The sequence below is a fragment of the Eumetopias jubatus genome, unplaced genomic scaffold (assembly GCF_037043125.1).
Source record: "Eumetopias jubatus isolate StellerSeaLion01/CBP00866 unplaced genomic scaffold, mEumJub1_p1.0 scaffold_80, whole genome shotgun sequence".
Taxonomy (NCBI): Eukaryota; Metazoa; Chordata; class Mammalia; order Carnivora; family Otariidae; genus Eumetopias; species Eumetopias jubatus.
Genome location: NW_028274886.1, coordinates 613,636 through 641,626, shown reverse-complemented (window position 1 = coordinate 641,626; position 27,991 = coordinate 613,636). Strand labels below are relative to the sequence as shown.

The 27,991-nt window shown below is 43.1% G+C and overlaps 1 protein-coding gene across 1 annotated transcript in view; it reads left to right on the top strand.

The window, feature by feature from the left end:
- Nucleotides 1-9,565: 9,565 nt before the first annotated feature.
- Nucleotides 9,566-27,991, top strand: part of LOC148161732 (putative phospholipid-transporting ATPase IIB) — a 106,302-nt gene continuing 87,876 nt past the window's right edge. Inside the window, exons 1-2 of the mRNA XM_088020604.1 lie at nucleotides 9,566-9,590; nucleotides 10,372-10,514. Coding sequence (XP_087876730.1) covers nucleotides 9,566-9,590; nucleotides 10,372-10,514 — 168 coding nt within the window. The remainder of the gene's footprint in view (nucleotides 9,591-10,371; nucleotides 10,515-27,991) is intronic.

Here is a 27,991-nt window from a genome sequence, read left to right as displayed (position 1 = left end):
GGCAATAACATGTTTCACTTTTTTAAGAAACCGCCAGTGTTTTCCAAAATGGCTGTACAATTTTATATTCCCACCAGCAGTATGTGAGGGTTCCAGTATTTGCACATCCTCACTAATACTTGTTGTTGTCGGTCTTTTTGATTATAGCCATTCTAGTGGGTGTGAAATGCTGTCTCATTGTGATTCTGATTTGCATTTCCCTGATGACTAATGATGTTTAGAATGTTTTCAATTGTTTATTGGCTGTTTATATACATTCCCTGGGGAAAGGAGTGTTCAAATCCTTTGCCCATTGCTTAATAGAATTATTTGTCTTTTTATTGTTGAGTTGTAAGGATTTTTCATATATTCTGGATACTGTTCCCTTACCAGATTTGCAGAAATTCTCTTCCATTCTGTGGGTTGTCTTTTTATTTTTTTGAAAGTGTCTGTTGAAGCAGAAAATTTTGTAAATTTGAGGAATTCCCATTTATTTATTTTTTTTTGTTTTGTCATTTGTATTTTTGATGTGACATGTGAGAAACTATTGCCTAACCAAGGGTCATGATTTCATCTTTATCCTAAGAGCTTTATAGTTTGAGCTCTTGCATGTAGGTCTTTGATCTACTTTGAATTAACTTTTGTGTATAGTGTGAAGCAGGGGTCCGAATTTGTGCTTTTGCCCGTGGATGTCCAGCCATCCCAGCAGCATTTCTTGAGACATACCGTCTTTCTCTGTTGATTGTCTTGACACTGTCAGTCAGAAACCATTGACTAAATGCAGGGGTTTATTGGTGGATTCTTAATTCTCTTCCATGGAAATATTTATAGCATCTATCCTGTATCATCTGTATCAGTATCTACACTTGGATTTTCTGTTTTTTCTTGAGTCGGTTTCAGTAGTTTGTATTTCTTTCCAGGAAATTGTTCAACACTTCATCTAGTTAATCTAATTTGTTGATATAAAATTTGTCTTAGGGTTTCCTTGTACTCCTTTTTATTTCATAAGTTGGGCAGTAACGTTTCTTTCATTCCTAATTGTAATTAAGTCTTCTGTGTTTCTGAGTCAGTCTAGATGAAGACATGTCAATTTTGTTGATCTTTTCAAAGAACCCACTTTTGGGGCACCCCGGGTGGCTCAGTCAGTTAAGCATCTGCGTTCGGCTCAGGTCATGATTTCAGGGTTCTGGGATTGAGCACTGCATGGGGCTCTCTGCTCAACAGGGAGTCTGCTTCTCCCTCTCCCTCTGCCCCTTCCCTCTCTAGCGCTCTCTCTCTCCCTCCCTCCCTCCCTCCCTCTCTCTCTCTCTCTCTCTCTCAAATAAATAAATAAATAAATAATCTTTAAAACAACCACAAAAACAAAGAACCCATTTTTGGCTTGTTTTTCCATTCTTGATCTCACTCATTTTTGCTCTAGGGCTTGTTACTTCCTTCTGCTTACCTTTGGTTTAGTTTTCTTTTGTTTTTCTAGTTTCTTGGTGGAAGTTGAGGTTACTGAGTTGGGATCTTTCTTTCATTTTTGAATGTAAGTGTTGATGGCGCTCCTGCCCAGTCCTGCCCCTTGTGGGGCTGCGGCTGCTGGACTGGGCTTCAGGGAGGGGCAGGGAGGAGGCCTGGGCGAAGCACCACAAAGCTCCTGCTCTTACCTAAATCCAAATTTTCTTGCATAAATGAATAATCCTTGGATTGCTGCAGGCCTTTGCTTAATTCCCAGAGTCCTTAAACAGTTAATTATGAAAACGTGGTCATTGTCCTCATTACGTTTATGGAGCAGCCAGCCTTCGTTGCTCTGCAGCTCCCAGTCATGCCATCTACCTACTGTGTTTGATGATCAAAAAATGAATGTGATCGCAACAGGATATTTTATGGAAATTGGTTAACCACTTCTAAATGTCACAAGGAAAGAAAATGTATAAGACTAGCCAGCAAGTTTTGGAAAAGAAAACAGTGCTTGTCCTATTTGATATCAAAACTTTCTGTAAAGCTAAAGAAGTCGAAGCAGTTGGTATTACAGGTGAAAGAGACCAACAGCTCAGCAGAACAAAGTAGAAACTCCAGAGCCCCGCTCATAAAAAGGGGATTCATGTGGGAGCAAATTCCTGGCTGGTATTAAACCCTGCCTAATGAACTCATGGAACAAGTCCTTTTTGTGGGATTTGCTCAGTTGTTATCAAGCTAGCTTTTCATGATTTCTCACCCTGAGGTCGGGTTGACTTTGCCTCAGAATTAGGGACGTGTTGTCAGCCACGTGAGAGGAGGCTGTGGGAAACGGGGGTGCTTTGCAGCGGATGTGGGGTGAGTCACCGACAGCTGTTGGGTGGCTTAAGGGGTCATCACTGGGAAAGCCAAGGGAAACAGCCGAGGAACCCCCACAGAAAGTATGGGTATGACTTCTCCCAGCATAATACCAAACCTGGAAACTACAAGAATTCCAGATTTCAAAACTTCTATAGAACACCCAAAATCAGAGGCTGGTAAAAGGAGGTGGGGACATGTGGTAGCCAATGGTTAGTAGAGAGGGCCTCTAGATCCATAACTAAAATCCACATCTCTAGACCTCACCCAAGGGCCAGCCTTGCTTGTGAGCAGGCCTTTCTCAAGTCTGCGTTCCTTTTTCTGCACAGCCTACTGCCTCAGCCAACACAGATAGACAGCAGAAGGGAGCCCTGAAATATAAATATGAGAAAAGTACAAGGAAGGGGAGTCTCCATCTCTGCAGGTGTTCAAATATAAATTGAAATGTGGGTTTTTGTGGTGCAGTTCCAGTTATTTGCAGCATTTCTCTCTTTACTGCAGAGATCCCATGTTTGTACAGTTAACCCTAGAGCAACCCGGGGGTTAGGGCTGCTTACCCCCCCTACCCCGCCCATCCCCCACTCTCCACGCAGTTGGAAATCCACGTATAACTTTGGGCTCTCCCAGAACTTAACTACTAATAGCCTGCTGTTGGCTGGAGCCCTTACCAATAACATCAAGTCTGTTAACATATTTTATATGTTCTCTGTATTACCTGCTGTATTCTTATAACAAAGTAGGCTGGAGAAAAGAAAATGTTATTAAAATCATAAGGAAGAGAAAATACATTTATAGTGGGCCCATTAAAGGATCAACTTTATAATATTTTTGTTGATATATTTTTGTATTAATCTGAACGCATTTTTATTTTTTATTATTTTTTATTTATTTATTTTTTAAAGATTTTATTTATTTAAGAGAGAGAGTGCACAGACGGAGAGGGAGAGGGAGAAACAGACTGCCCACTGAGCAGGGAGCCCGATGTAGGGCTCGATCCCAGGACCCTGGGATCATGACCTGAGCTGAAGGCAGACGCTTAACCAACTGAGCCACCCAAGTGCCCCGAATGCATTTTTAAAATATATTTTCAGACATTAATTTTTTAGAGCAATCACAGGTTTTCAAAAAGAGAGGTACAGAGATTTTCCACGTACCCCTGTACTCACACACGTATCGCTTCTCCCGTCATCAGTAGGCCCCAGTGGAGTGTTGCATTTGTTACCAGTGATAGACCCAGACCGGCACATCGCTATCAGCCAGAGTCCACAGCTGACATGAGGCTTCGCTCTTGCCGGGATGCCCTCTGTGTGCTCGGACAAATGTAGACATGTATCTGCCATTATGGCATCATACGGAGTGTTTTCGTTCATGATACTATTTGTAAAACTTCTCTGTGCTCCATCTATTCATCCCTCAGCAAACACTGATCGTTTTATTTACTCCATAGTTTTGCCTTTTCCAGAATGCCGTATCACATTGTCTTCTTTCACTGAGTGGTGTGCGTTATGAGCTTTCTTTCGTGGTCTGACAGCTCATTTCTTTTTAGCGCTGAATAATACTTCATTGTCTGGATGCACCATAGTTGATTCATCTGCCTATTGAAGGACATCTTAGTTGCTTCCCGGTTTTGGCAGTTACGAGAAAAGCTGCTGTAAGATCCGTGTGCAGGTTTTTGTGTTGACTTAAGTTCGCATGTTCTTTGGGTAAGTGCCAAGCCGCACAGTCGCTGGTTTATACAGTACGGTTGTGTCTAGCTTAGTGAGACTTCTGCCCATCTTCCGCAGTGGCTGCGCCACGTTGCATCCCCACCAGCAGCAAGTGCGAGTTCCCACTGCTCTCCCACCCCCGTCAGCACTGGTCACCATTCTCATCCGTGTGCAGTGGTGTCTCCTTGTGGTTGAAACTTGTCTCCCCGATGACACAGGACGTTGTGGAGCCCCTTTTCATGTGCTTATTTGACATCCGTGTGTCTTCTTTGTTCAGGTCTGTGGTTCGTTTTTTAATCAGGTTATTTTCTTACTCTTGAGATGTAGGAGTTCTTTGTATATTTTGAATAACAGTCTTTTGTCAGGTGTGTGTTTTGCAGACATTCTCCCTCCCAGTCTGTGGCTTATCTTCTCGTTCTCTTGATACTGTCTTTTGCAGAACAGAAGTTTTGAGTTTTAATGAAGTCCAGCTCATCACATATTTCTTTCTTGGATTGCGCCTTCGGTGCCGTATCCAAAAAGTGGTCACCACACTACACTAGGGTCACCTAGGTTTTCCCCTGTTCTCATCTAGGACTTCTAGTTTTGCATTTTACATTCAGGTCTGTGGCCCATTTTGAGTTAAATTTTGAGAAGGATGTGAGGTCTGTGTCTGGATGCCATTGTTGTGGGGCGTTTTGTCGTCGCAGCACCCATTTCCTGAGGAGACAAGTTTTGCGCCTTTGTTGCAGCTGAGCGTGCTCACGGGGGCTTATTTCTGAGCTCTGTTCTGCACCACTGACCTGAGTGTGCTCCTTCACCAGAACCACACCGCCATGATGACCGTAGCTTTGCCGTTAAGTCTTTTTTTTTTTTTTCCCAAGGCTGGCGAACAGTTTTAATTTTTAAATGTATCTTTTTTCTTACTTTGTTAAAATACACATAATATAAAACGTATTACCTCTTTTTGAGTTCCCGGAGCTAGTTCCATCGTGGAGTAGAGAGATTCCCACACATACAAACCTAAGCAATTCTTGGGATAGCAGCAAGGTGTCTGAGACTTCAACTCAATTCTGACACTGTCTGCCTTGGAAATGGCATCCGATCCCACAGGTTAAGGGCTCAGTCCTGTAAGACTGCCTCCTGCCGCCGAACTCAGACACTCGTCGGAAGTCCCAGGCTGTGACTCGTGCTTCTGACCAACTGGCTGCAGATTGGAGGTTCCAGTGACCTCCTCCATAATTTGCTGCAGCGGCTCACAGAACTCAGGGAAACACGTTGACCTGTTTGTTAAAGGGTATGACAAAGGGTAGAATCAACAGCCAGATGAAGAGGTGCACAGGGAGTGGTCTGGGGAACGGGTGTGGAGCTTCCATGCCCTCTCCTGACAGCCACTCTTCCCAGTCTCCAGGAGTTCACCAATCCAGAAGCTTCCGAACCCAGCCCTTTTGGGTTTTTATGAAGGCTTCTTTGCATAGCCACAATTGATTGAATCATTGGCCGTTGGCTGACTGAACCTCCGGGCCCTTTCCCCTCCCCAGAAGTCAGGCGTGGGGCCGAAAGTTCCAGCCCTCTGATCCCATGGTTGGACCTCCTGGCAGCTTGAGTGCGTGGGTTCCAAAAGTCAGCTTCATTAATAAAAGACACCTTGATCACTCTCAACACTTGGGAAATGTTGAGGGTTTGGGGAGCAGAGAGCCAGGCGCTGTGGATGAAGACCACGTACTTATGAGAAATACATATTTGGTCATCTGAATCATCTGAATGACCAAATACATATTTCTCATAAGTCACAGTAGTGCACGATCTTAACCATATTTTAAAAAGATTTTTATTAATGTGTGCGTGCATGAGAGAGAGCAGATGAGTGCAAGCACGAGCAGGGGGAGGGCAGAGGGAGAAGCAGAGTCCCCTCTGAGCAGGGAGCCTGACTTGAGGCTTGACTCCGGAACCCTGAGATCATGACCTGAGCTGAAGACAGATGCTTAACCAACTGAGCCACCCAGGTGCCCCATCTTAACCATTTTTAAATATGTAGTTTAGTAGTGTGTTATTAAATACATTCACATCATTGTACAGCTGCCCCTCTAATCTATCCCTGTAACTGTTTTCATCTTGTAGAGCAGAAACTCTATACCATTAAAAATATCTCCTCATTCTCCCCTCCTCTCCTCCAGTGGCACCCACCATCTACTTTCTGTCTTTATGACTGTGACTCCTCCAGGAACCTCACATAAGTGGAATCGTACGGTATTTGTCTTTTTGTGACTGGCTCCTTTCCCTTAGCATAATGTCCTCAAGGTTCATCCGTGCTGTGGTATATTGCACAGTTCCTTCCTTTTTAAGGCTCCATAATATCATGTTCTACATACAGACCACAGTTGGTTTTTTTTTTTCTTTAATCCATTTATCCATCAATGGGCACTGGGTTTTTGTCATGTTTTGGCTCTTGTGAATAATGCTGCTGTGAACATATGAATACACATATCTTTTTGAGACCCTGCTTTCAGCTCTTAGCGGTTTATACCCAGAGGTGGAATGGCCTGCCTCATTTGGTAATTCTGTGTTCAATTTTTTGATGAATTTCCATACTGTTTCCCATGGAGTATCTCTTGCCATCATTCCACTTTCAACCTCTTTGTGTCTTTGGATGTCAAGTGAGTCTCTTCTGGACAGCATATATGGCTGGATTATGTGTTGTCACTTATTCTGGCAATCTCTGTTTCCGATTGGAGAGTTTAATGCATTTACAGGGTCAAGTAATGATAAGAAAAGACTTGTCTCGTTGTGCAGTTTGTTTTCCATGTGCCTCAGAGCTCTTTTTCATCCTCATTTTCTGCATTATTTTCTGTTTCAGGTAATATTTTGTAGTGAAATGTTTAAATTCCTTTCTCATTTCCCTGTGGTTACCGTGGCGTCTCCATGTAACAGCCTAAGTTGTAGCTCTCTCTCATTGGAATTGGTACCAGCTGAAGTTTAGTAACATACAAAACTCTGCTCCTTTACAGCTCCATCCCCACCCCTTTGCTTGTAGATGTCACAGAATTACACCTTTAGATGTTATCTGATCTGATATCCAAAAAAACATAAACTAATAATTATTTTAAGTGCATTAGCCTTTTAAATTACATAGAAAACAAGGTGTGGAGTTAAAAGCCAAAGTTACAGTAATTCCAACTTTTAGAGCAATGATTGCTTTTTTCTTTCAATTTCTTAGTCTCTTAAATCATGAGGGAAACAAAGTGCAGGGACAGACTGTGGCCGCAGTGGTGCTGGCTGGTGGGACTGGCCATGTGTAGGCCCTCCGTGAGACCTTACTGCGTGCACGGCTTCCCGCTGCTGTCCCCGGTCCTTCCCTTGCGCCTGTCGGACTCCTGGGAGCGGCTTTTGCAGGAAAGGTCCAGGTGGTCACCAACTGCCACAGCTTTTGTTTGTCTGGCAATGACTTGATTTCTCTCTCACTTTGCAGCACAGTTTTGCTGGATATAGGATTCTTGGGTTTTCCTCTTACAGCTCTGACCATATTGGTGCACTTTCTCTGAAATCCAAAGTTTCTGATGAAAAATCTGCAGATAATCTTACTGAGGATCCCTTGGATGTGATGAGTCTCTTCTCTCCTGCTGTTTTCAGGGTTCTTTGTCTTTTGAAAGTCTGATTATAATGTGTCTCCGAGTGGGTCTCTCTGACTTCCTCTGACTTGACCCTCTTTGGGCTTCTTTGATGCTAGGCTGCGTGTCTCTCATCACATCTGGGATGTTTTCAGTAATTATTTCCCCAGATATTCTCTTGCCCCCGTATCCGCAGTCCTGCTGGGACTCCCACAGTACGTATGCTGATTCAGGCGCTGGAGCCCACGGACCCCTCTGTCTCTGCTCACGGTTTTTTAGTTCTTTTTCTCTCTGTCCCTCAGCCTGGACCATTTCTGTCCTGTTTTCAAGTTTGCCGATTCTTCCTTCTCCCTTCTGCTCCCTCCTGGGAATTTTTCGTTGCTATTACTGTACTTGTCAGTTCTTGAATTTCTTTTTCTTTTTATGTGTTCTTTCTCTTTATTGATTTCATTTTGTTCATAATTTGTTTTCTTGACTTACATCTTTCTTCAGTTCTTTGAGCATCTTTTAGACTAGTCTTTGTCTATTGAATCTGACATCAGGTCTTCTTCAAGGACAGTATCTGTTTATCTTTTTTGTTCCTTTGTTTTATTATTTTTTTAAGATTTTATTTATTTGAGAGAGAGAAAGAGCTTGAGACAGATCATAACCAGGGGTGAGAGGTAGAGGGAGAAGCAGACTCCCCGCTGAGCAGGGAGCCCGATGTGGGACTTGATCTGAGGATCCTGGAATCATGACCTTAGTGAAAGCAGATGCTTAACCGACTGAACCACCCAGGCGCCCCTTTTTTTCCCCTTTAAATTGGCTATACTCTCCTGTTTCTTTGTGCGCCTGTTGATTTTTGTTGAACCCTGGACATTTTAACCTTTATAATGTGGTAACTCTGGAACTCAAATCCTCACCCCCCAACAGTAGGTCAACCTGAGACTCGGTCATAACAGTAATGGCATTGCACTGAAACTTCTCAATTCCCGCAGCTCATGCAGCACACACACGTGTATGCACACGTGCATATACACGCCTGATTGGTCTTCTCTTGAGGACGGCAGGGGGCCAACTCATTGTCTTAAAATGTGGATAAATTACAAGGAATCAGTGCTTTCTTACAGGAACTGTTTCACCAGGTGACCAGACTGAATCCAAAGAGCAGATGCCTCTCCTTTGACATTGTGTTCTAGCTAAATGGTGGAAAGGAAGGATACACTTCCTTCCACTTTCTTCAGCCTGTGCTGTGGTCGTGGATGTGGGCTCTGAGCACAAAGGGCTGTTGGTATCAAAGCAGAGCCTGGACGTGGTGCCTCTGGATGGCAGCTGGGCAGCATTGCTGAGGGTCCTTGGAGTGTGAGCTGGGCTCTGGGTGCAGGAACCAGGGTTACAGGACCCATAGGGGAAGGGGAGATGGTTGCCTGCATCCTATGTGTTCAGTCAGTGACATGCAAACCAGGGAGGGCAGGGAGGGCCTGTAGATAAAAAGGGACGTTGGAGACAGACCCAGAATGGACAAGGCTCAACTGTAGTGTCCTGAGGATGTACACTTGGGGGATAAACTCCAGATCAGAGCCAGGAAGTGCAAATGACAATAGTGTTAGGAGGAGGGGGGACAGGGCACACGCAGGGTCTTCTCAGGGTCTCGCGGTTGTTTACAAGTTACTTGTCCTAAGTCACTAGGATGTGCAGATGCTCTTGGACTTTTTGTACCTCGTTTATTGTATCAAGTCACTTGAATTCATTTGGTGATGAAAGTGATGTGATTTTGTTTCATATGCTTGTTTTTAGGGATTGCTTTTTAAAAGTTTGGTGTGATTTGCTTTTTTAGTTCTGTAAGACGTGTGATTGCCGAGGGCGCAGTATAAAACAGCCCCTTCCTGCCATCCTCCCTCTGCAGAGGTCGTCCCCATGTCCATACCTGCACATCCCCTCCCTCTCCCGCCTGGCTCTTCCGTGGCAGGTACTAGTCCGTGAGCAGCATTTACACCCTGCTTTCCTCACGGAGGGATGGACACCCTGCAGATCGTGAACAGTAAACATTGAGGTCTTTCTCCCTCCCTTTCCCTTGTTCCCTCCCTCGCCCCCTCCCTCCCCTCCTGGCTTGCTCCCTGTCTCCGGTCTGAGCCCAGTCTTCGAGCCTATCTTTCTTATGTGGCTGCTTGTACTCCCTTTTATTCATTGATTTTCACATTATCTGTTGCCAGCCTTTTGTTACAATAAATAAATGTTACAGGATCATTTTGTATGTATGTCACTTTGTGTTTTCTGTTCTATGAAATGGTGTGATAGTATGGTCAGAGGGTGAATGGAGGTTTACTTTAATATTTTTTCATGTTTAAAATTTGATTGGGTTGTATGACAATAGATCTTACCTGGGTTTTGGCATTTTAGCTGTGCTTTTATTATTGAACGTATGTTTTATGGTGGTACGTCAGATAGTTTATTAGCGAACTTATGGCACACTCTTGGATATTTTTGTGTATTTACTTATTATTTTATTATTAAAACATGAATTAAAGGTAGAAATGATCCAAGCCATTTTTTTTAAATAAAGCCCTAATTAATAATAAGCCTCCATAGGCAAGGACACGACATAGCAGGTAAGTGATTAGTTAGTGACCTGTATCTTCTCAGCACACTTGTTTGTGAATCAAATGTATAAAGGCTTTTGAAGATTTTTGTGTCATTGCTGTGTCCCACTGTGCCGCACACTTGTGGTCTTCACGCACCTGTAACTCTGGGATCTTCTTGTCTCCTTCCAAGGTTCGTGTTTTATTCGAACTGACCGGCTTGATGGTGAAACTGACTGGAAGCTGAAGGTGGCGGTGAGCTGCACACAGAGGCTGCCAGCCCTGGGGGTGAGCGTTCTTGGAATTACAGCGCCATCTCACTTGGTGCTCGTTCCCAGGCAGCAAATCCACGTCTGCACATACCAGCTGACTTCTTGAATGCACAGGTTCCTAGAAACGATCCTCTTATTACTAACAGAGGGCCCTTGAAAACTACGCCAGAATCATTTCTCTGGTGTCTGGGCACATGACCTGCTCTAGGTATGGGTGTGTGGCGTTCTGTCGGCCTGACACTTTCGTCCTCTTTTGTTTTCTCTCGCTTTCCTTTCCCTTCTGGTTTTTGTTTTTAAACCTCGCAGTTGAGTAATCTTTAAGATTGAGAACTTTTGGCAGGGTTAAATGAGTCCATAATTGAGTCCCTTTTTGATGACTGACTTAACTCTGTGGTAGGCTGGTGTCCATTAGCTTTGGCAGACTGTGGGACTCAGACGAAGTTAAGCCTCCTTTTGGAGACAGGCATGTGCACTCTGCTTTAGTTGGGACAGTAGAGAACCCTCTTCTGTTAGGAGGAGGGGAATGTTACTGCGTCTTGTGACCGAGAGAGAAGGGAGAGGACACCGTCAGGCACCTTGCCTGGTCTTTGCCCAGTGCCCCTTTGTTCCTGGGCAATAGGCAAGAGATAGGATCAGAGAGAATAGTACTTATGGATTCCAGCATTTTCAACAGTCTCTCACAAATGCTGAGAATCTGCTGAGCTGGCACACATCTTTTTTTTTAACAAAGCCACGGTTGAGGCCTTTTGGTGCTTGTGTTAGACGTTAGTATGTATTTGAATGAGAAGAGCTTCATTCTTCCTACATGATCTGCTGATATGCAGTGGAGAGTAAAGAAAACCTGAGATGGTCTACGAGTGACCTTTGCCTCGAGCACTTGTTGGTAAAGGCAAGGGAACTTGGGTAGTATTATAGACTTGGTCACTTTCCTTGGATTGGTTGGGTTTGGATAGGAGTAGCTACTTGCACTACATATGGTGTACACTTAATTTACCATGAACAGCAGGGGCCTTCCTCATTCTTGTGCACACTGGACCTTTTGGAAATTATATACGTTTGACATGTATAAGACTGGGAAATATTTGATTCTTTAGGTGTTTTTGGTTGTCTGTGCTTTATGTGGTCGCTAGGTTGAAATTTATTCCTTTATATGTTTTGTGTATATCTTGAAAGATTTTCTGGTCACTAGTGAGCGGTGGCTGATTCTTTTGTCCATTTATTCATCGTCACATAACAATGTGGGTCATGTAATATGTCTGTCACAGCCTAACCTCCTGCCTTTCCTGCTCCCTTTTCCCCCCGACCCTTTAAAGATTAAAAAAACAACAACAACAACAACAACCATTCTTACCCCAAGGGTGATGCAGAAGAGAGTGCAGGTTGTCAGATTTGAACCCCAGGTCTTGGTTTCCTAACCCCTGAGCTGGAGAATGACCCCTCTCGGCTCATCAGCTAACCTTGGACACCTCTGTCATGGGTGGGAGCAAGTAGGCAACTCCTAGTTTTTGGCTTTTTTAAATATATAAATATTAAGAGGAGGCATGTAAATAGCAAGTCTTCCTTTTTCATGTAAATTCTGAAAAGTAGAACAGGGGGTGTGTGAAGGAACACATGTGATTTCAGCTCATGGTAGGTCATCTCAGAAGAGTTGTGCCCAAACCCCTGTAACCAGCAGAATGTGATTATTGGTGAATGTGCTTCAAAACACTTAAAATCACTATTGAAGAAAAAAATCTCTGATAGAGAAAATTTAGACCATTCATTGTTTTCATTTGTACCTCTTTGTTCCAGGATGGTTGAAATTTTCCACCACATGTTCATTAGAAATGTGTATTTATTTGTTGGTTTACCCTTCTCTTTTGCCCACTTTTGTATTGGTGTTTGCCAATTAAAAAATTACATATATGCTCATGTGGTGTATCGTATTGAGTTGATAAAACCAGATATAGGCGGGCGCCTGGGTGGCTCAGATGGTTGGGCGTCTGCCTTCAGCTCAGGTCATGATCCCGGGGTCCTGGGATCGAGTCCCGCATCGGGCTCCCTGCTCCTTGGGAGCCTGCTTCTCCCTCTGCCTCTCTCTCTCTCTCTCTCTCTCTCTCTCTCTCTCTGTCTCTTATGAATAAATAAATAAAATCTTTAAAAAAAATACACCAGATATATGCAAAGTATGTCCTGTTTTTAATTGTTCCTTTCTTAGACACAGAAATAATTTTGTATCTCCTGTACATCTATGGTCTCCCATCATTCCTCAGATCAGAAGTTGGTTTTGAAAATTGTCCAAACTGCCGTTCTAGATCAATTTCTGAGTCAATGCAAGGTGGCCCACCACTCAGATGATTTGTTTTCAGTCTTACTTCTCAGTGTTCTGGGACGGTTTGTTTAAATTCTGTAGGATATTATGTATAATTTATATGATGTGGGTTAGTACAACTTATTGATTGATTGTGAATGAGGGAAAGCAGATTCTATTGGACCAGCTGATGAAGGTAATAGTTGAGGTTGACATTGACTCTTTCTCACTAAGCAGCTGACCTTTGTCCACTTCACAGTGGACAGGAACAAGTGGGAAGCTAGTAAGTCATTAAGTCACAAGTGAGGGATGTGTGGCAGAGTGTGCATGCAGAAGCAGAAACTGCCAAAGTGCTTTTCAGAGTCGCTATACCATGAAACACTCCCACCAACAATGCATGAGTGCCTGAGTTTCTCCACAGCCTTGCTAATATTTGGTGGTGTCATTTTTTAATTTTAGTTATCTCGGTAAGTGCATGGTGATACCTCATTTGAGTTTGTGTTTCTGTAATGGCTAGCAAGGCTGAACAGTTTTTTTGTTCTGTTTTGTTTTTTTTTAAGATTTTTATTTATTTGAGAGAGAGCAAGCAGGTGGGAGAGGGAGAGAGAATCCGAAGCAGACTACATGCTGAGTGCAGAGCCCGACACGGGGCTCAGTCCCACAACCCGAGATCATGACCTGAGCCGAAACCAAGAGTCGCATGCTTCACTGACTGAGCTGCCCAGGCATCCCCTGAACATTGTTTCTTGTGCTTGTTGACCATCTGTGTATCCTCCTTGGTGAAATGTCTATTCATGTCTTTTTAGTGGCTTTTGTGTAATTCCCTCGAATGCTCTCTCTACACGACTATATCATGTGCAAAGAAGACAGTATTGCTCTTTCATGCAAGTGTGCGTAGTAGACAGCCTTCTCTTTCTTCTGCTTGCAATATCACACCGGCTGTGATCTCTAATGCACTGGTGAACAGAAGGGGTGAAACCATTCATCCTGGTCTTCTTTCAATCTCGGGGAACACGTAACCTTTTAACATCATGTGTGATGGTAGCTGTAGGTTCTTTTTACATTACCCATATCAGATTGAGGAAATTCTTTCTATTCCTAGTTTGCTGAGAGGCTTTATCATAAATGGGGATTGGATTTTTCAGAAGTTTTTCTGTTTATTGACATGATTGTATGATTTTTCTTTGTCATCTGTTAATAGGATGATCTGTATGGAGTGACTGATTGTATCAACTTCATATTCCTGGGGTAAACCAAATCACATTTGTTCATGCAAAGTGTTCCCTTCATATATTACAGTATTTGATTTGCTAATATTTTGGGAAGGACTTTTATGCCTATTTTCACGAGGAATATTGATTTTGTTGCTTTTGTTTGTATTTGTCTGTTTTGTTTTCATTGTAATGCATTTGGTTTATTACCTAGGGGTGTGCTGGCCTCATAAAATGAGTTGGGAAGTCTTTTTGCCTCCTGTATTTGTTGAAGTAGTTGGTGTAAGATTGGTGTTATTTATTAATTTTTTTTTCTATTGAACTTACTCCCTTTGAAACTATCTGAGTTACAAGTTAACTTTGTGGGAAGGTGTTTAATTGAGAATTGAATTTCTGAAGTAGATAGTAGAGTTAATCGGATTTTTTGTTCATTGGAAATTTGTGTTTTTCAAAGAGTTTATTTCATGTAAGTTGCCAAATTTTATGGTATAAAATTTGTTATGTTCTTGTTTTTTAGTTTTTGTAGGATATCCTCTTGCGTCTTCAATAGTGGTAATTTATATCTCTCTCTTTTTTTTTTTTCTTGGACAGTCTCACCATCGGTTAATTGACTTAGTCATTTCAAAGACCCTGTTTTTGGTGTCTTTGATAATCTTTATTGTTTGTTCATTTTCTGTCCTCTGACTTTTATTTCCTTTCCTTCATTCTAAGTTAGTTTGTGTTTTATTTTTCTTTTCTTTGTTAACTTCTTAAAGCAGAAGTGAGACTCTTGATTTTTTTACCTTGTTTTTTTCTGTTATAAGCCCTTAGAGCTGTAACTCTCCTGAGCATGACTTAACCTGTATCACATAAATTTTATACACTGTATTTTCATTATGTTTTTGTTAAATATTTTCTAATTCCTTTGTGATTTCTTCTCACCTTCCCTTTACTTGAAAACATTGCTTCCTTACCATGTGGCGGGGGATTTTCCTGATGCCCTCTGTAACTTCGCTGTTACTTAATTCTGTTCTGTTCGTGGACCACGTCATGTCTCATGTCACAGGTTGGGACTTGTGACTCGGCACATGCTTTCTGTGGGTCAGTGCTCAAGCCTGTTACAGAGTGTGTTCTGCTGTTCTGTGGGTAGCCTGTAGATGCTCATTAGGTCAAGTCGATGGCAACTGTTGTTTAAATGTGTATTTTTACTTGCTTTCTACCATTTATTCTCTTAATTAATGAAAGAAGACTTTTAAGATACGCTCTTTCTCCTTTGGGTTCTATCAGTTGTTGTCCTGTGTACCTCGTTAGGGTCCGTGCACATTCAGAATTCTCATAGCCTGTTGGTGAACTGAAGTCTGCTCAGTCCTTGTGGTGGCAGTCTTGATTGTGACATCTGCTTGGATGTTCATATAGTGACTCCAGCTTTCTTTTGATTGGTGTTTGCATCTTTTTCCGTGCTTCTATGTTTACTGTGTCTGTTTCTATATATGAAGTGGGTTTCTTGTTAGCGTAACAGAAGTAGATACCGCTTTCTTCCTTACTCTGACTCACTTACTCTGTTGCATTTTCATGAGTACATTTACCATAAGTATCAGTAACGGCTGAGTTAAAGGAGGTTACTTGCCATTTATTTTCTGCTTATCCTCATCTCTTCGTTCCTTTTTTCCATCTTTAGGTATTATTGTAGATTTCTGTTTAACTACTATTACTGGCTGTAACCATTAGTTGTGTTTTGCAGTTGTTGTTCTGTGGTTTCTAATATGTGTTCCTAACTCAGTATTCTCTTTCTCCAAAGGGTGTTACACCATTTTGTATATGATTTAAGAAACTCGCACAGCTAGACTTCCACATCCTTCTTCTCATCTTTGGTGTTATTTTGTCGTATGTTTTACTTCTACATGTTATAAGGCACACAATAGAATATATATCGTTTTTCTTTAAAGCAGTCAAACATGTGGAGCAGCTGGGTGGCTCAGTCAGTTAAACATCGGACTCTTGATTTCAGCTCAGGTCATGATCTCAGGGTCGTGAGATGGAGCCCCATGTCGGGCTCTGTGCTCATCGTGGAGTCTGCTTGAGATTCTCTCTTCCTCTCCCTCTGCCCCTCCCCCACGAAAAATAAATCAATAAATCTTAAAAAAAAGTTGTCGAGCATGTTAAGAAGGGAACAAAAAAAACCCCTCTTTTCCACTTTTCCTGTACATTTACACAGTTCCAGAGTGCTCTTTCCTGAATGTGGATCTAACTTTCAATGTAGTTTTCCTTCAAATCAAAGAACTTCTTTCAGTATGTCTTGTAGGAGAAGTCTGCTAGATTAACTGTGAAAGTTTTTGCTTGAAAAAGGTCTTTCTTTCACCTTCATTTTTGGAAGAGATTTTTCAAGTTTTTGTTTGACAGTTTCTCTTGTCTCTGCTTTGCCTTACAGCATATGCTGTCTCCTCTTTATTGTCTCTCTCTTTCTGTAGGCATTTTGAAGATTTTTTTTGTGATGTCTTCTTTCAGGAATTGGTGTATGTGTCTTCATTTGTCTTGCTTAGGGTTTGTTGGGGTTCTCGGATCTGGAGATTCTTGGTTTTTTCCCCGCCCCATTTCAGAAACTTTTAGCCTTTATTTTTCATGCCTTTCTGCCCAACCCCCTCCATCTGAGACATCAACGACGTGTGTTAGACCACTCATTTCCACAGGTCATTGAGGTCCCTTGCTCTTTACTTTCTGTGACTCGATTTGGTAGTTTCTGTTGCTCTCTTTTTTAATTCATTGATTTTTATCTTCTGAAGTATCTAGTCTTCTATTAAGATCATCCAGCAAATTTTTTATTCCAAATATTGTATTTTTAATATCGGAAGTGCCATGTGGTTCTCTCATTTTCATTACTGTTTAGATACCTTTCTTTCCTTCTTGATGTGTTCATCGTTTCATTTAAATCTTTCAGCATTTTATAATACTTATTCTTCATCTGTTAATTCCATTGTCTCTGTTCTTTCTTGGTATGGTTCTAGTTTTGTTTTTTTTTAAGATTTATTTATTTGAGAGAGAGTGTGCATGCATGAGCAGGGGGAGGGGCAGAGGGAGAGGAAGAGAGAAAATCTCAAGCGGACTCCCTGCTGCGCGCACAGAGCCCAACATGCAACTCAATCTCAAGACCCTGAGATCACAACCTGAGCTGAAACCCAGAGTCAGATGCTTAACTGACGGCGCCCCCTAGGTTCCCAGTTTTTAAGTTTTTAGTTATTCTCCTGTTACAGGTCACAATTTCCTGCTTCTTTGCATGTCTGGTAATTATTTTATTGGATGCTGGATATTCTAAGTGTTCCATATTTTTTCTTTTTTCAAAACCATTGATTTTATTTTCTTAGTTTAGCAGCTTGTGAATAAACTTGATCTTTTCAAGGCTTGTGCTTACACTTGATTGGGGTGGGCCTCGAGTCCCCTTTATTAGTGATGCTGGTCTAATCCTAGTACAAGGGCTTGATCTTTGTGGCACAGCCTTGGAAATTCTTGGTCGTTCAAAGGTGCCTGTAACTGGCCAGTGGGGCCTGACCTGTCCCCCATTCTGTGTCATCTCTGAGGTTGGTTCAGGGTAGGGCTCTCTGGTAGCACTCTTCCCGGCCAGACCTCATGTTTCCCACCCAGGTGTGTGGCGGCATCAGTAGACAGACTTGTGAGCGCGGTGCGGTAGCCTGCAGTCCCTTCCCCTTTGTTTCCCTTTCAGAGTCCTGCGCCCCAGAGCTCTGATCTCTGTCCCTAAATGTAGAAAGACTGCCATTTGGGGCTTGGCTTCCCCCTCATCCTGTGGTATGGGAAATCCACTTCTGCAAGAAGCTGGCTTCCCACAGGCTGCTATCTGTGTTGTCTTCTCCCAGGCGTCACGGGCCTGTGATGCTCTCAGAAGCACTGTGTCCATGTCTGAAAACAGCTGTTTCCCATAGTGTGTCCATTTCCCCAGTGTTTTTGGTGGAAGGGCAAGTCTTATACCAGGTACAACAACATAGCTTATAGAAGCTTTTGATTAATGAGAAATACCAATGTCTGTGGACTAACCAATCTATGTGACATTTCAAATTATAATTAAAAGGTGGCTCATCGAGCATAATAATTTCAAACAGCAAATTACTGGGTCTTTGTTTCTTGTGGACTTGGTTGTTGTAGGGACATCCCTGCCAGGAGGATATGGGACCCGGAGCACACTTGTGTGCTGGCCATCCTCCTGCCTCACTTCTGCTGTGTTTCAAGCTAACCAGTCCTTTGTCTTTGGACTCATTCTTGCAAAAAAGAAATGGAGATTAATTTTTTCCTGCTTATAATAGTAATATCATTGAAAATAATCTATACATCATAAAAAAGATGGGAACCAGTCATAATTTTACTTGTTAGCGTTGGCTGCCATTCACATTTGGGTAACAATTATTCCTGGCGGTGCCCCTTCTCCACCCTTCCTTCCACCACGCACCTGCATGGCTGGATGATACTGTACGTACTTTTTAACTGTTCAACAGTATGCTGCCTAGTCCTTGACAAATTATAACTTCAGTAACCAGCCTGGTATTTGTTAGTGAATATGAACGTTAACAGTTTTGACGTTTTATAGATGGTGTTAGAAATCAGAAGATAGACATAGTTGAAAGATTTCGATTCTTTTGCCAAAACACCCCGCCCCAACACTGCAGCAGCATGCGCATCTCTTGGTGGCCTGCCCGTCTTTCCCATGCGATAACTATAACTTGTGTTTATATTGGCACTTAATTTTTTAGTGAGGTTGAAGACACCTCTTACCTAAGAAAATCTGTTTCTTGTGTTTTAGTTTCATAAGTTTCTGTTTGTGGTGTCTGCCTGTTTTCCTGTTGTGTGTGTTCAGAGGTCTTTATGTGCACTTTGTTTATCATGGATCAGTCTGCCGTTTCTTTAAGTCTTGTCTGAGTGTTTTCTTTGATGGTTTCTTTTGTCCCCGTGGAAGTCTGCCTGCTGGTGGCTGTGCCCAGGCCCCCGGCTGCAGTGACGGCCATGCTTCGGCACAGCTGTGTCCTGGTGTGCACCGTGAACTTGCATGTGTTAGAGGTTAGATGTGTTTCAGTAAAAACAACTTGTAAAAATCAAGTGGTTACTGCCTTTGGTCTTATGTTTAGAATGTTTCCACTCCATGATTATATTTTAAATGATTACTTTGAAAACAACCCCTGCTTTACAGTAAGATCTCCTATCAATGTAGCATTTATTTTGAGTCAAGCTGTGGGTGGGAAATCAAACTTAAGAAAACAACTTGTTAGCCAGTCGCAGTACCACGCACTGAATAGTTCACTATTTTAGCAAAAATTTAAAATTGCTCTCAATTGGTCTCACCGTTTTAAACCGTCAACATCAGTGCATGAGTGTGCCTGTCTCTCCCTACCTTTGCCAAGTGTGTGTTGCTTCTGAACTTCTTTGCCTTAGAATATCTTTTCCCATGTAAATATTTTAAATTTTATTTAGGTAATTATTTGTTTTCCTTTATGCTTATGGGTTTTTCGTTGTGATCAGAAGGCTGTTCTCCTCCCAATATTATAATTTTGACCACTTTAAGTGGTTTGTCAGTCGGAAATAAGAGACTGGTCATTAGTATTTCTGGTATTATACTTATTAAAGCGTCGCTTGCACATGGACTCCCAGAGAAGGAAGGTTCATGACGTCACCACATCTGTGTGGCTACAAGGCTGTCGTAAGAGTGAGTGTCAAGTGGCTTCTTTCGTATCACATCGTGTGACACAGGCCTAATGGTGCTGGAGCCCGCGAATCCGCCCTCTGGTCCCCCCCTTTCTCAGCTCTTCCCGAGACTCACTCAGACTGCCTGTGTTTGTTGTCTGCTTTTCTTCATGTGGCAAAATCAAGCTGTGCTGTCGTTGTATTACTTAGGACATCTAGCTTACAGTTCTCATACTATTTGTGAAAATGGATTTGTGTTTTTCACGAGACGCTCTTGCAGCCTATTGGCTTCCTGATGTGATTTGAGCCGACTCAGGTGTTGGTGCTACTATTTCTCCGTTGTGTGTTTCTCCTTTGTGCCCTGTTTCTCTTTTTCTGGCGTCCATTCTCAGTAAACCCTCCAGGATTTAGACCGGTGGGGGAGATAAGGATGATTAATCATAACGGACTGGGAAAGATTTCTGTTTGCCGTATGCACAGATGGGGGCCCCACCCTGAGTCTCCTTTGCAGGAATTCCAGTCACTGGCGTGGACAGTTGGAAGTGAGTGCACTGGATAACCATTTGTAGTAGCTTTAGTTTGCTAGGAGTGGTAGAAAGGAAAGTGCAAAGTTAAAACACTGTATTGGAAAGAATGTGTCTGAAAGAAAATCCCGAGCTAACAAACCAGTAAGTGTACTTGAGGTGACGATGGTAACGCAGAACTCTGGGAGAGCGGGTGGCACATCCTGCAGAGGGGGGCGGCAGTGTCCCGCAGTTTGGCTGTGCGGACGTCATAGACAGGTGTGGGTGTGCGGGTGTACACAGTTGTACACTTTTACTGCATGTAAGTTATGTCTTAGAGGAGTCGTTAAAACCCCGCTCTGTTATCATCTGTACCTTTGAGCGTCCTATTGGCCATGATCCACAGGAAGTGACATTTTATTATGCTCAATATTATAAGGATCTTTTCTTCATTTTTATTAGGGACAGGTGTGTATAAATTTCAAAAACAGTTACAGAGTTATAGTATACAGTTCATATAATGCTAATTTTTAAAAAATTTTATGGTTGATGTACTTTGATAGAGAGTTTGAATAAGCATTTAGGTAAAGTAACTCGTAAATGAAAACATTTTAAGTTTTGATATGACCATAAAATCAAAAAGCAGTATATTCTAGAAAAAAGGAAGTTTAACTGAATTTCTGGTTCATTAATCAATTTTTTTGTAGCTTCATATAATTTGGCACATATGGCTAGATTTCATAGGGAAAAAAGCTCCAATTTCATTATGGATTCAGGCACGGCAATTTGGTTTTTCATTTAACAGCTTACTCTTCCCCTGTCACTCACTTTGACTTCTCTGTCTCTGATGTAATGGATTTGGGGATATTTGGTGTCCTTCCCTGTTTGTCGCATCATCAGTTTAGCATTGTGACACCAAGCAGTAAACCTGCAAACCTCAGAGCTTTAAAGAACCGAGGATACCACCAAGAATACCCTCTCCGATTTTGTTGTATTCCCTGATCTCACGATGTGATCCGTTAAAATCGGAACAAGCCATTTGATAATAACTGTGCTGCAGACCCTGTGACGGCAGGCTCAGCTTCTCGTTGCCACACAGGTGGCTGGAAGGCATGCTTCTCCAGCACCCGTAGATATTTGGGAAACGTGTCTCTGGCTTTTGTGATCAGGCAAATTTATTAACAACAATGAGGTCACAATAAATCATGACTTGCTGATTTATTTCAAAAGATCCATATAGCAGTAAACAATACCATTTACATTTAATTAGTTTTATTGAACGAAATGCAATTTTATTTGTAATGAACCACATGTTATGATTAAGGATGTATTTTAATGACCTTTAAGTGATGCGAACAAATGTTGCCCTTGACCTAATAGCAGAGGCTTTCCTACGTTATTGAAAACTTCAGAATGATTTTTAAATTATCGTGAAAAGCCTCGAATGACATTCTCATTATTGTGCCATTATTCAGTCATTTGATGTCTAATATACTAAATGAAACGCATTCCTCTGAATGTTCATATGCATGTAGAAATGAGGATTGTTGCTAGAATTGTTCTTTATTTCCATGTATCAAAAGGTAGTCTGTTATGCGAGAGCTTCATTTTTTGAAAAATACTTCGACAGGGTAATACTTAAATGATGAAGGGTTCTTAGACCTGCCTTATCCCAGGAGTCGTTTGCCTGCTTATTAAACATTCTCATTCTATTTCCCTAAGTCCACAGTTATCACACGGTGTGGGTTTTTTCTTGTGTAAACCAGCTTGACTTAACTTGAAAGTAACTTTTAATTAGTTAATGTATACTCTGTAAACTGCAATAGCAGACCCGCTGTGGTGAGCTGCTCTCTCCATGCTTTATCCAGTGTAGCATCTGTGTTCTCTAGAAAATTGAAAATTCATCAGTGTGTGTTTTCCAGGCCCTGATGAAGGTGTGTGAATGAGCTTTCCCAAGTCAGATTCTCCAAGAATTTCTAGGGCAGGAATGGGGATGAGGTCTCCTTCTGCCCTGTTGGCGTTCTCTGCTGGCAGGGGCCACCCTCAGTGTCACGGGCAGAAGTGGCAGGTGCTGTGTGGTCAGTGGCCTCTGCGCCCTGGAGTCAGACTCAATGAGTGTGTCTTGAACTCAGTAGTTCAAGGGTATTTCCCATGGAGAGGGCCATTTTGGTCATATTCTGAGAGTAATTTTTGGAGGTTCAGTCATGAGTCTAATTCCTGCCTGTGATTTTGGAAGGACCTCACTCCACATACTAAATCCCTTTCTGCTTCTGAGATCGGGAGTGGTTTCTGTTTCCTGAACTGCTGCACCACAAATTAGGAGAGAAGTTTTTTCCCCTCACTTGACAGCCCAGAGGTGGGTGGTCCCAGGCTGAGAAGGCAGCTGTGTCATCATCGATAGGTGACGCTCCCCTGTGTCCCACGTGACTGCTGCCCTCCTGCCAGAGCACGTCTCGTCGTGTTCCGCCCCACGCAGCGCGAGCTGGCTGGAGAGAATGCGGGGAGAGGGCTGCATTTTGCAGCGGGGGCCATATGCCCGTCGAAGGCCTGGGAGTCCTGTCTTTGAACGAGAGTTGGGGAGGACGGTGGGGTGTGCGATGTCTCTGCTGCACCATTTCTGCAGTTTGTTTTCTGGTGAGTTTCTTTGATTTCCTCTCGTACTTCCTCCTGGGTGGTGCACACTAAAACTTCTCAGTTAGTTCTCCTGGAGGATTTGGCTGCCCTCAGAGCAGAATGCTCCCTCTGGGGTTGTTATGGTTACCACTTTTACGAGAATCAGGTCTTTCACACTTGTTCTTCCAGTAAGTCTAAGCCGCTTGAAGATTTGTGTGCTCCCCACCCACCTAGATTAAAGTAGGAAATGAAACGTAAACCGCGAAATCCATGTTTTCTAGAAATGAAGGAAGCTCTATCATTTTTAGGCTGTTGCTTGTTTTCTGTGAAAGAACATTTTCTTTAAGCGATAGAGCCTGATGTACAGCCCACCATTCGAGGCTCCCACGAACAGAGGAGATCAGACAAGGCTAGATAAATTGGGGTTTCCAGGAATAGAAGACAATAAATACAAATCTCTAATACATTTTAAGAAATTGGAGAGGATATTACAGTCCAAACAGAAGCTATGAAAAAAAGATCACATGGAAAGTAGACCTCTTAGAAAGACATGATTGCTGAAATAAAAACGTAAATAGGCCTGGAAGATGGATTGTTCTGCATCTCTGAGAACGTAGGCCAGAGGTGGGAAGCATGCATGTGTGACTACCATTTCTAGCTCGGTCCTTAATACCGCCTGTAATCATTTTATGTGTGTGTTTTCACTTGCATTGAGGTAAGTTTTGGAGACAATGAATTGCGCATCATTAAGCTGTACACTTCAGTATACCTCTGACACCATCACCACAGATAAGATAGTCCGTAGCCCTTGTTTTGTGTCTGTGACCACCTGTGGTCCTATCACCAGTGGCCAGTGTTTTCCGTCTTCTCAGCTCTCCCGCGGCTCCTCCTACACCTGCCCTTAATCACCCCTTCCCCCTGCAAGGTAAGGTCACGTGAGGAGAGAAGGGCAGGTGTGTGATCCTTCTCGCAGGAGCTTGTCTTACAGAGGAAAGGGATTATAGCGAGTGGAAATTCCTTCTATTTCCCGCCAGTACATGAACAGTACTATGCGTACTGGTATTTATTTTTTCTCCCTTTGACCTGTTGTGATGAAGAATGGCTCCTTCTCCTGTTGAAGGATAATTCTTCCACCGCTTTGGCCTAACACTGCTGTTTAGAGACCTTGGCAGCAAGACCACCCCCTGCCCTCTCTCTTCCTGACCCTCCCTCACAGGCTGTCTCCTCCCACTGCTGCCCACAGCTCCAGTGTCTCAGACATTCCTTTCGCAGTTTTAGGTTAGTTGAATATATTTAGAATTCTGTTTTACTTAATCTGTTAGCTTTTTAGCTATACCTCTTCGCAGTTGCTAGAGATCATATTATGCATTTAACTAAAAGTGTGCTGTGGAAAGTTAAAATTGTGTCACTTGACATAAAATGTAAGAACCTTGTCATTGGATGGGTCCATTTCCCCTGCCTGTCCTTTATGCTGAAAGCGTATTGTGCCCTTTCTGTACGCATGTACGTTTATATGCACTATGTCTGCATATGAACTGTTCCGATGTTTTATCTGTATTTTAAGGAAACATTAAGTGGACAAACAGGATTTATTATTTTTGTTCCTCACCATTCCTTCCTAAAGACTGAATTTGTACTGGATACTATTTCCCTTCAGCCTAAAGAATTTCTGTTAACATTTCTTGTAGTGTATATCTGCTTATAGTGAATTCTCATTCTTATTTATCTGAAAATATCTTTATTTCACTTGTTTTTGTGAAGGATATTTTTGCTGAATATTGAATTCTTGGATGACAGATATTCCCCCCCCACCCCGTAGCACTCTGTTTTGTTCCACTGTCTCCTGTTTCCATTATTTCTAATGAGAAATCAGTATTATTTTGATAGTTGTTCCCTGTGTGTAATATGTCGTTTTCTGTGGGTATTTTTGAGATTGCTCTTTGGTTTTTTAGCAGTGTTACCTTGGGTTTTCTTTTCTTTCTTTCTTTTTTTTTAATTTTATTTATCTGCCTAGGGGTTTTCTAGGCTTCATACATCTGTCTGGGCTGTCAACATATTTTGCATATTTTTAGTCATTATTTCTTCAAATAGTTTTCCTTCCGCATTCTTTTTCCACTCCTTCCAGGAACCCAGTTGTAAGCACGTTAGATCTCCTGATACCCTGTCAGTGGTACTGCAACCATATCCTTTCCTAAATCTTTTTTCTTTGTGTCTTCAGATTCATTATCTCTTGATCTTTCTTCAAGTTCACTGACTCTGTTCTTTCATCTCCAATCTCCTGTTAAGTTCGTCTAATAAGTTTACTTCAGATATTGTATTTTTTTAACGCTAGAATTTCCATTTGGTTCTTTTTCCTTAAACATATATTTTTTTCTGTACTGTGGTTTCCCATTGCTTTAGGAGAAGATTTCCCTTTAATTCTTTGAGATGTTGACATTGCTTTGAAATTCTCATCTCTTAATTCTGATATCTGCTCATCGCAGAATTCGTCTTTATTGATTGAATTCTTTCCTGAATTTGGATCTTGTGTTCTTATGTCTTCATACGTCTAGAAGTTTGTTTGGATGGTGTCTTCAGCATTTCTAATGATACATTATAGACACTCTGGATTGCCTTATGGTCTTCTAAAGGGTACTGTGTTTTGAATTTGGTTTTGTTCTACTTGGTAGTTCACTGGGCTGAAGTCGAACTCTGAGCTCTAGCTTCCCTGCAATTGGGGGTCTTTGTTCACTTCTTTCAGCTGGACTGCTGGAAAGCCGCCCCGCATGTGGGTCATGTGGGGTCGGGGTGAGAGGATGCCGGAGTTAGGGCCCCTCCGAGGCACTCTCCCACCTCAGGTCTCCACGTCCCCCGTCGCTCCTCAGCCGCTGTGGTTACCCCCATCTTTGGCCTCTGAGTCTTCATGCCTTCAAGTCTGTGATTTTTCTAAGTGCGGAAGCCACGCTAAAACATTTATTCTGAGGCAAACCCAAAATATAACAAATAACAAAAAATGAAAATGAGAACTATAAAAATGGTAAACTCTCTGTTTTGGGGGACCTTCAAGACCACCCCCAGTTTTAATGATTACCTGGGAGAATCCCCCAGGACTCAGCACATAGTCCTCCTCATGACCATGATTGATTTTAGCAACTGGACACAGGGCACAGACAGCCGAGTGAAAGGCCCTGGGGTGAATCTGGAGGAAGCATGGCGCACGGTTCCGGAGCGCCTCCCAGCGGACCCTCACAGGACGTGCTGCACACCCCCAGCAGCACGTTACGAGAACACAAGTGAGATGGTGCCTACCAAGGAAACACAGGAGAGACTCATGGAGGCATTCCTCTGTCTGGCACATGTCAAGGTGCCAGACTCCCAGAAGGAAGCCTATGTTCGGTATAAACCACGCTGCTTGAATAAATCATTCAGGCACAGTGAGTCTTTCTTATCTGGGAATGGTGGGAATGCTCCTGAAATCCACATCTCTAGACCTCACCCAAGGGCCAGCCTTGCTTGTGAGCAGGCCTTTCTCAAGTCTGCGTTCCTTTTTCTGCACAGCCTACTGCCTCAGCCAAGGTGTCTTCACAGGAGAAGTGCTAGCAGTATTGTTCTGGGACCTCACGCAGCCGGGTGAGACCAGTCTGCATGCCTGCTGCCAGGTCTGCCTCGTATAGGCCCTGGCCAGAGCCCGTTAAAACAGTACCGTTCACCTTTTACCACCATGTCCAAGTGAGAAATCCCAGCTGCCAGACGTGCTGTACGCCTGGCAGCCCCTTTGAATCTCAGATGCCAGTCACTGGCAGCAGGAGGGTTTCCTGCTGGACTGGAGAGCCTGCCGACAGTTGTGAGAAGCAAAAGTGCCCTCTTTCCTCTGCTCCTCCCCAGTGTTATGCCACCCGGAGTCTTCATGTTGTCTTCCCAGACTTTCAGCTGAAAGGGTTTTATGCAAGAAGCACAAAACATTTGGGGAGCCTGGGTGGCTCATTTGGTTGAGTGTCTGACTCTTGGTTTTGGCTCAGGTCATGAGATTGAGGGATCGAGGGACCTCAGGGTCATGAGATTGAGCCCTACATCAGGCTCCGTGCTTGGCGGTGAGTCCACTTGAGATTCTTTCTCTGCCTCTCCCCCCACCCCTGCTCGCTCTTTCTCCTGCTCTCTCTCAAATAAATCTTAAAAAAAGAAGAAGAAGAAGAAGCACAAAGCATTTTTTACATGAAATTATTTTTTTCTTTAGAGAAAGAGAGATAGTGTGGGGGGGGTGGAGGCAGAGGGGCAGAGGGAGAAGGAGAGAGAATCTTATGCAGGCCCATGACCCTGAGATCATGACCTGAGCCAAAATCAAGAGTCAGACTCAAGAGACTGAGCCACCCAGGTTCCCCATACCAGAAAATACTTTTATACAACTTAATCCTGAAGACACATCATGTTTAGGAATTGGTCAAGAGGAAATCTGAATCTTCAAACCATTTCAAAATGGCTTTATGTACCCCACCACCGCTTTTGTCCCCATTATTTATCTGGGGAATGGCCCACAGACATCATGTACTTTCTGGGGCAGCGGCACTGACTAATCAAACTACCTTACTCTCAGGTGCATACAGGGGGAGGTGAGGGAAGTGGGTTCAGGCTTGTGGTCCACTGTTGCAAACTGCAGCTGATCTGGAATGCCAACCACAAGTTAACAGCAGCCAGACACTCCCAAGACAGATGGGGCTGTGGAGGGTCACCAGCATGGGATGGACCTCCCTCTTGCAGCTTTGGGCAGGGGTCACAAGTTGGTGCCCCTAGCATCTTGATTTCATATGGCCCATCAGAGCATGGGCCCTTGATCGTGGGCAGCTCAGATAAACCAGATGGCCCAGCCAGCATCCGGCTTGTTTTAATGGCTAATTTCCCTCCAGGGGTTGTGAATTCTTGCACCTGTTGCAGGTCCCAGCTCTGTTTGCGAGCCTGTTCCTCGATTTCAGCTTGGCGCTGATCGTGCCATGCTTGAAACAGCCCTGGCAGACCACGTAGGGTCCAGCTTAGAGTCAAGTGCAGGCATTTGGGGTCTGTTGAGTCCAGGGTTCCAGATGATGGGACTTCCAGGCCATGCTGGGAGAGCTGTGCTAAGACGCAGCATCAGCCCTGCTCCAAGGAGGGCTTGAGGGGACGGTGGAGATGGGGGAGGGCGGTGCCTCGTTCTCAGGACACATTGGGAAGCCCACCCTGTTCAGACACCAGCTTGGCCCTCCATCCACAGCTTTTACCTTGCTGTGCAGTGAGCTTGAGTTTGACGAGTTCTTGTGTGAGTGGCTAGTTTTCTCTTTTTACATTCGTTTTTTCAATAGTCACTAG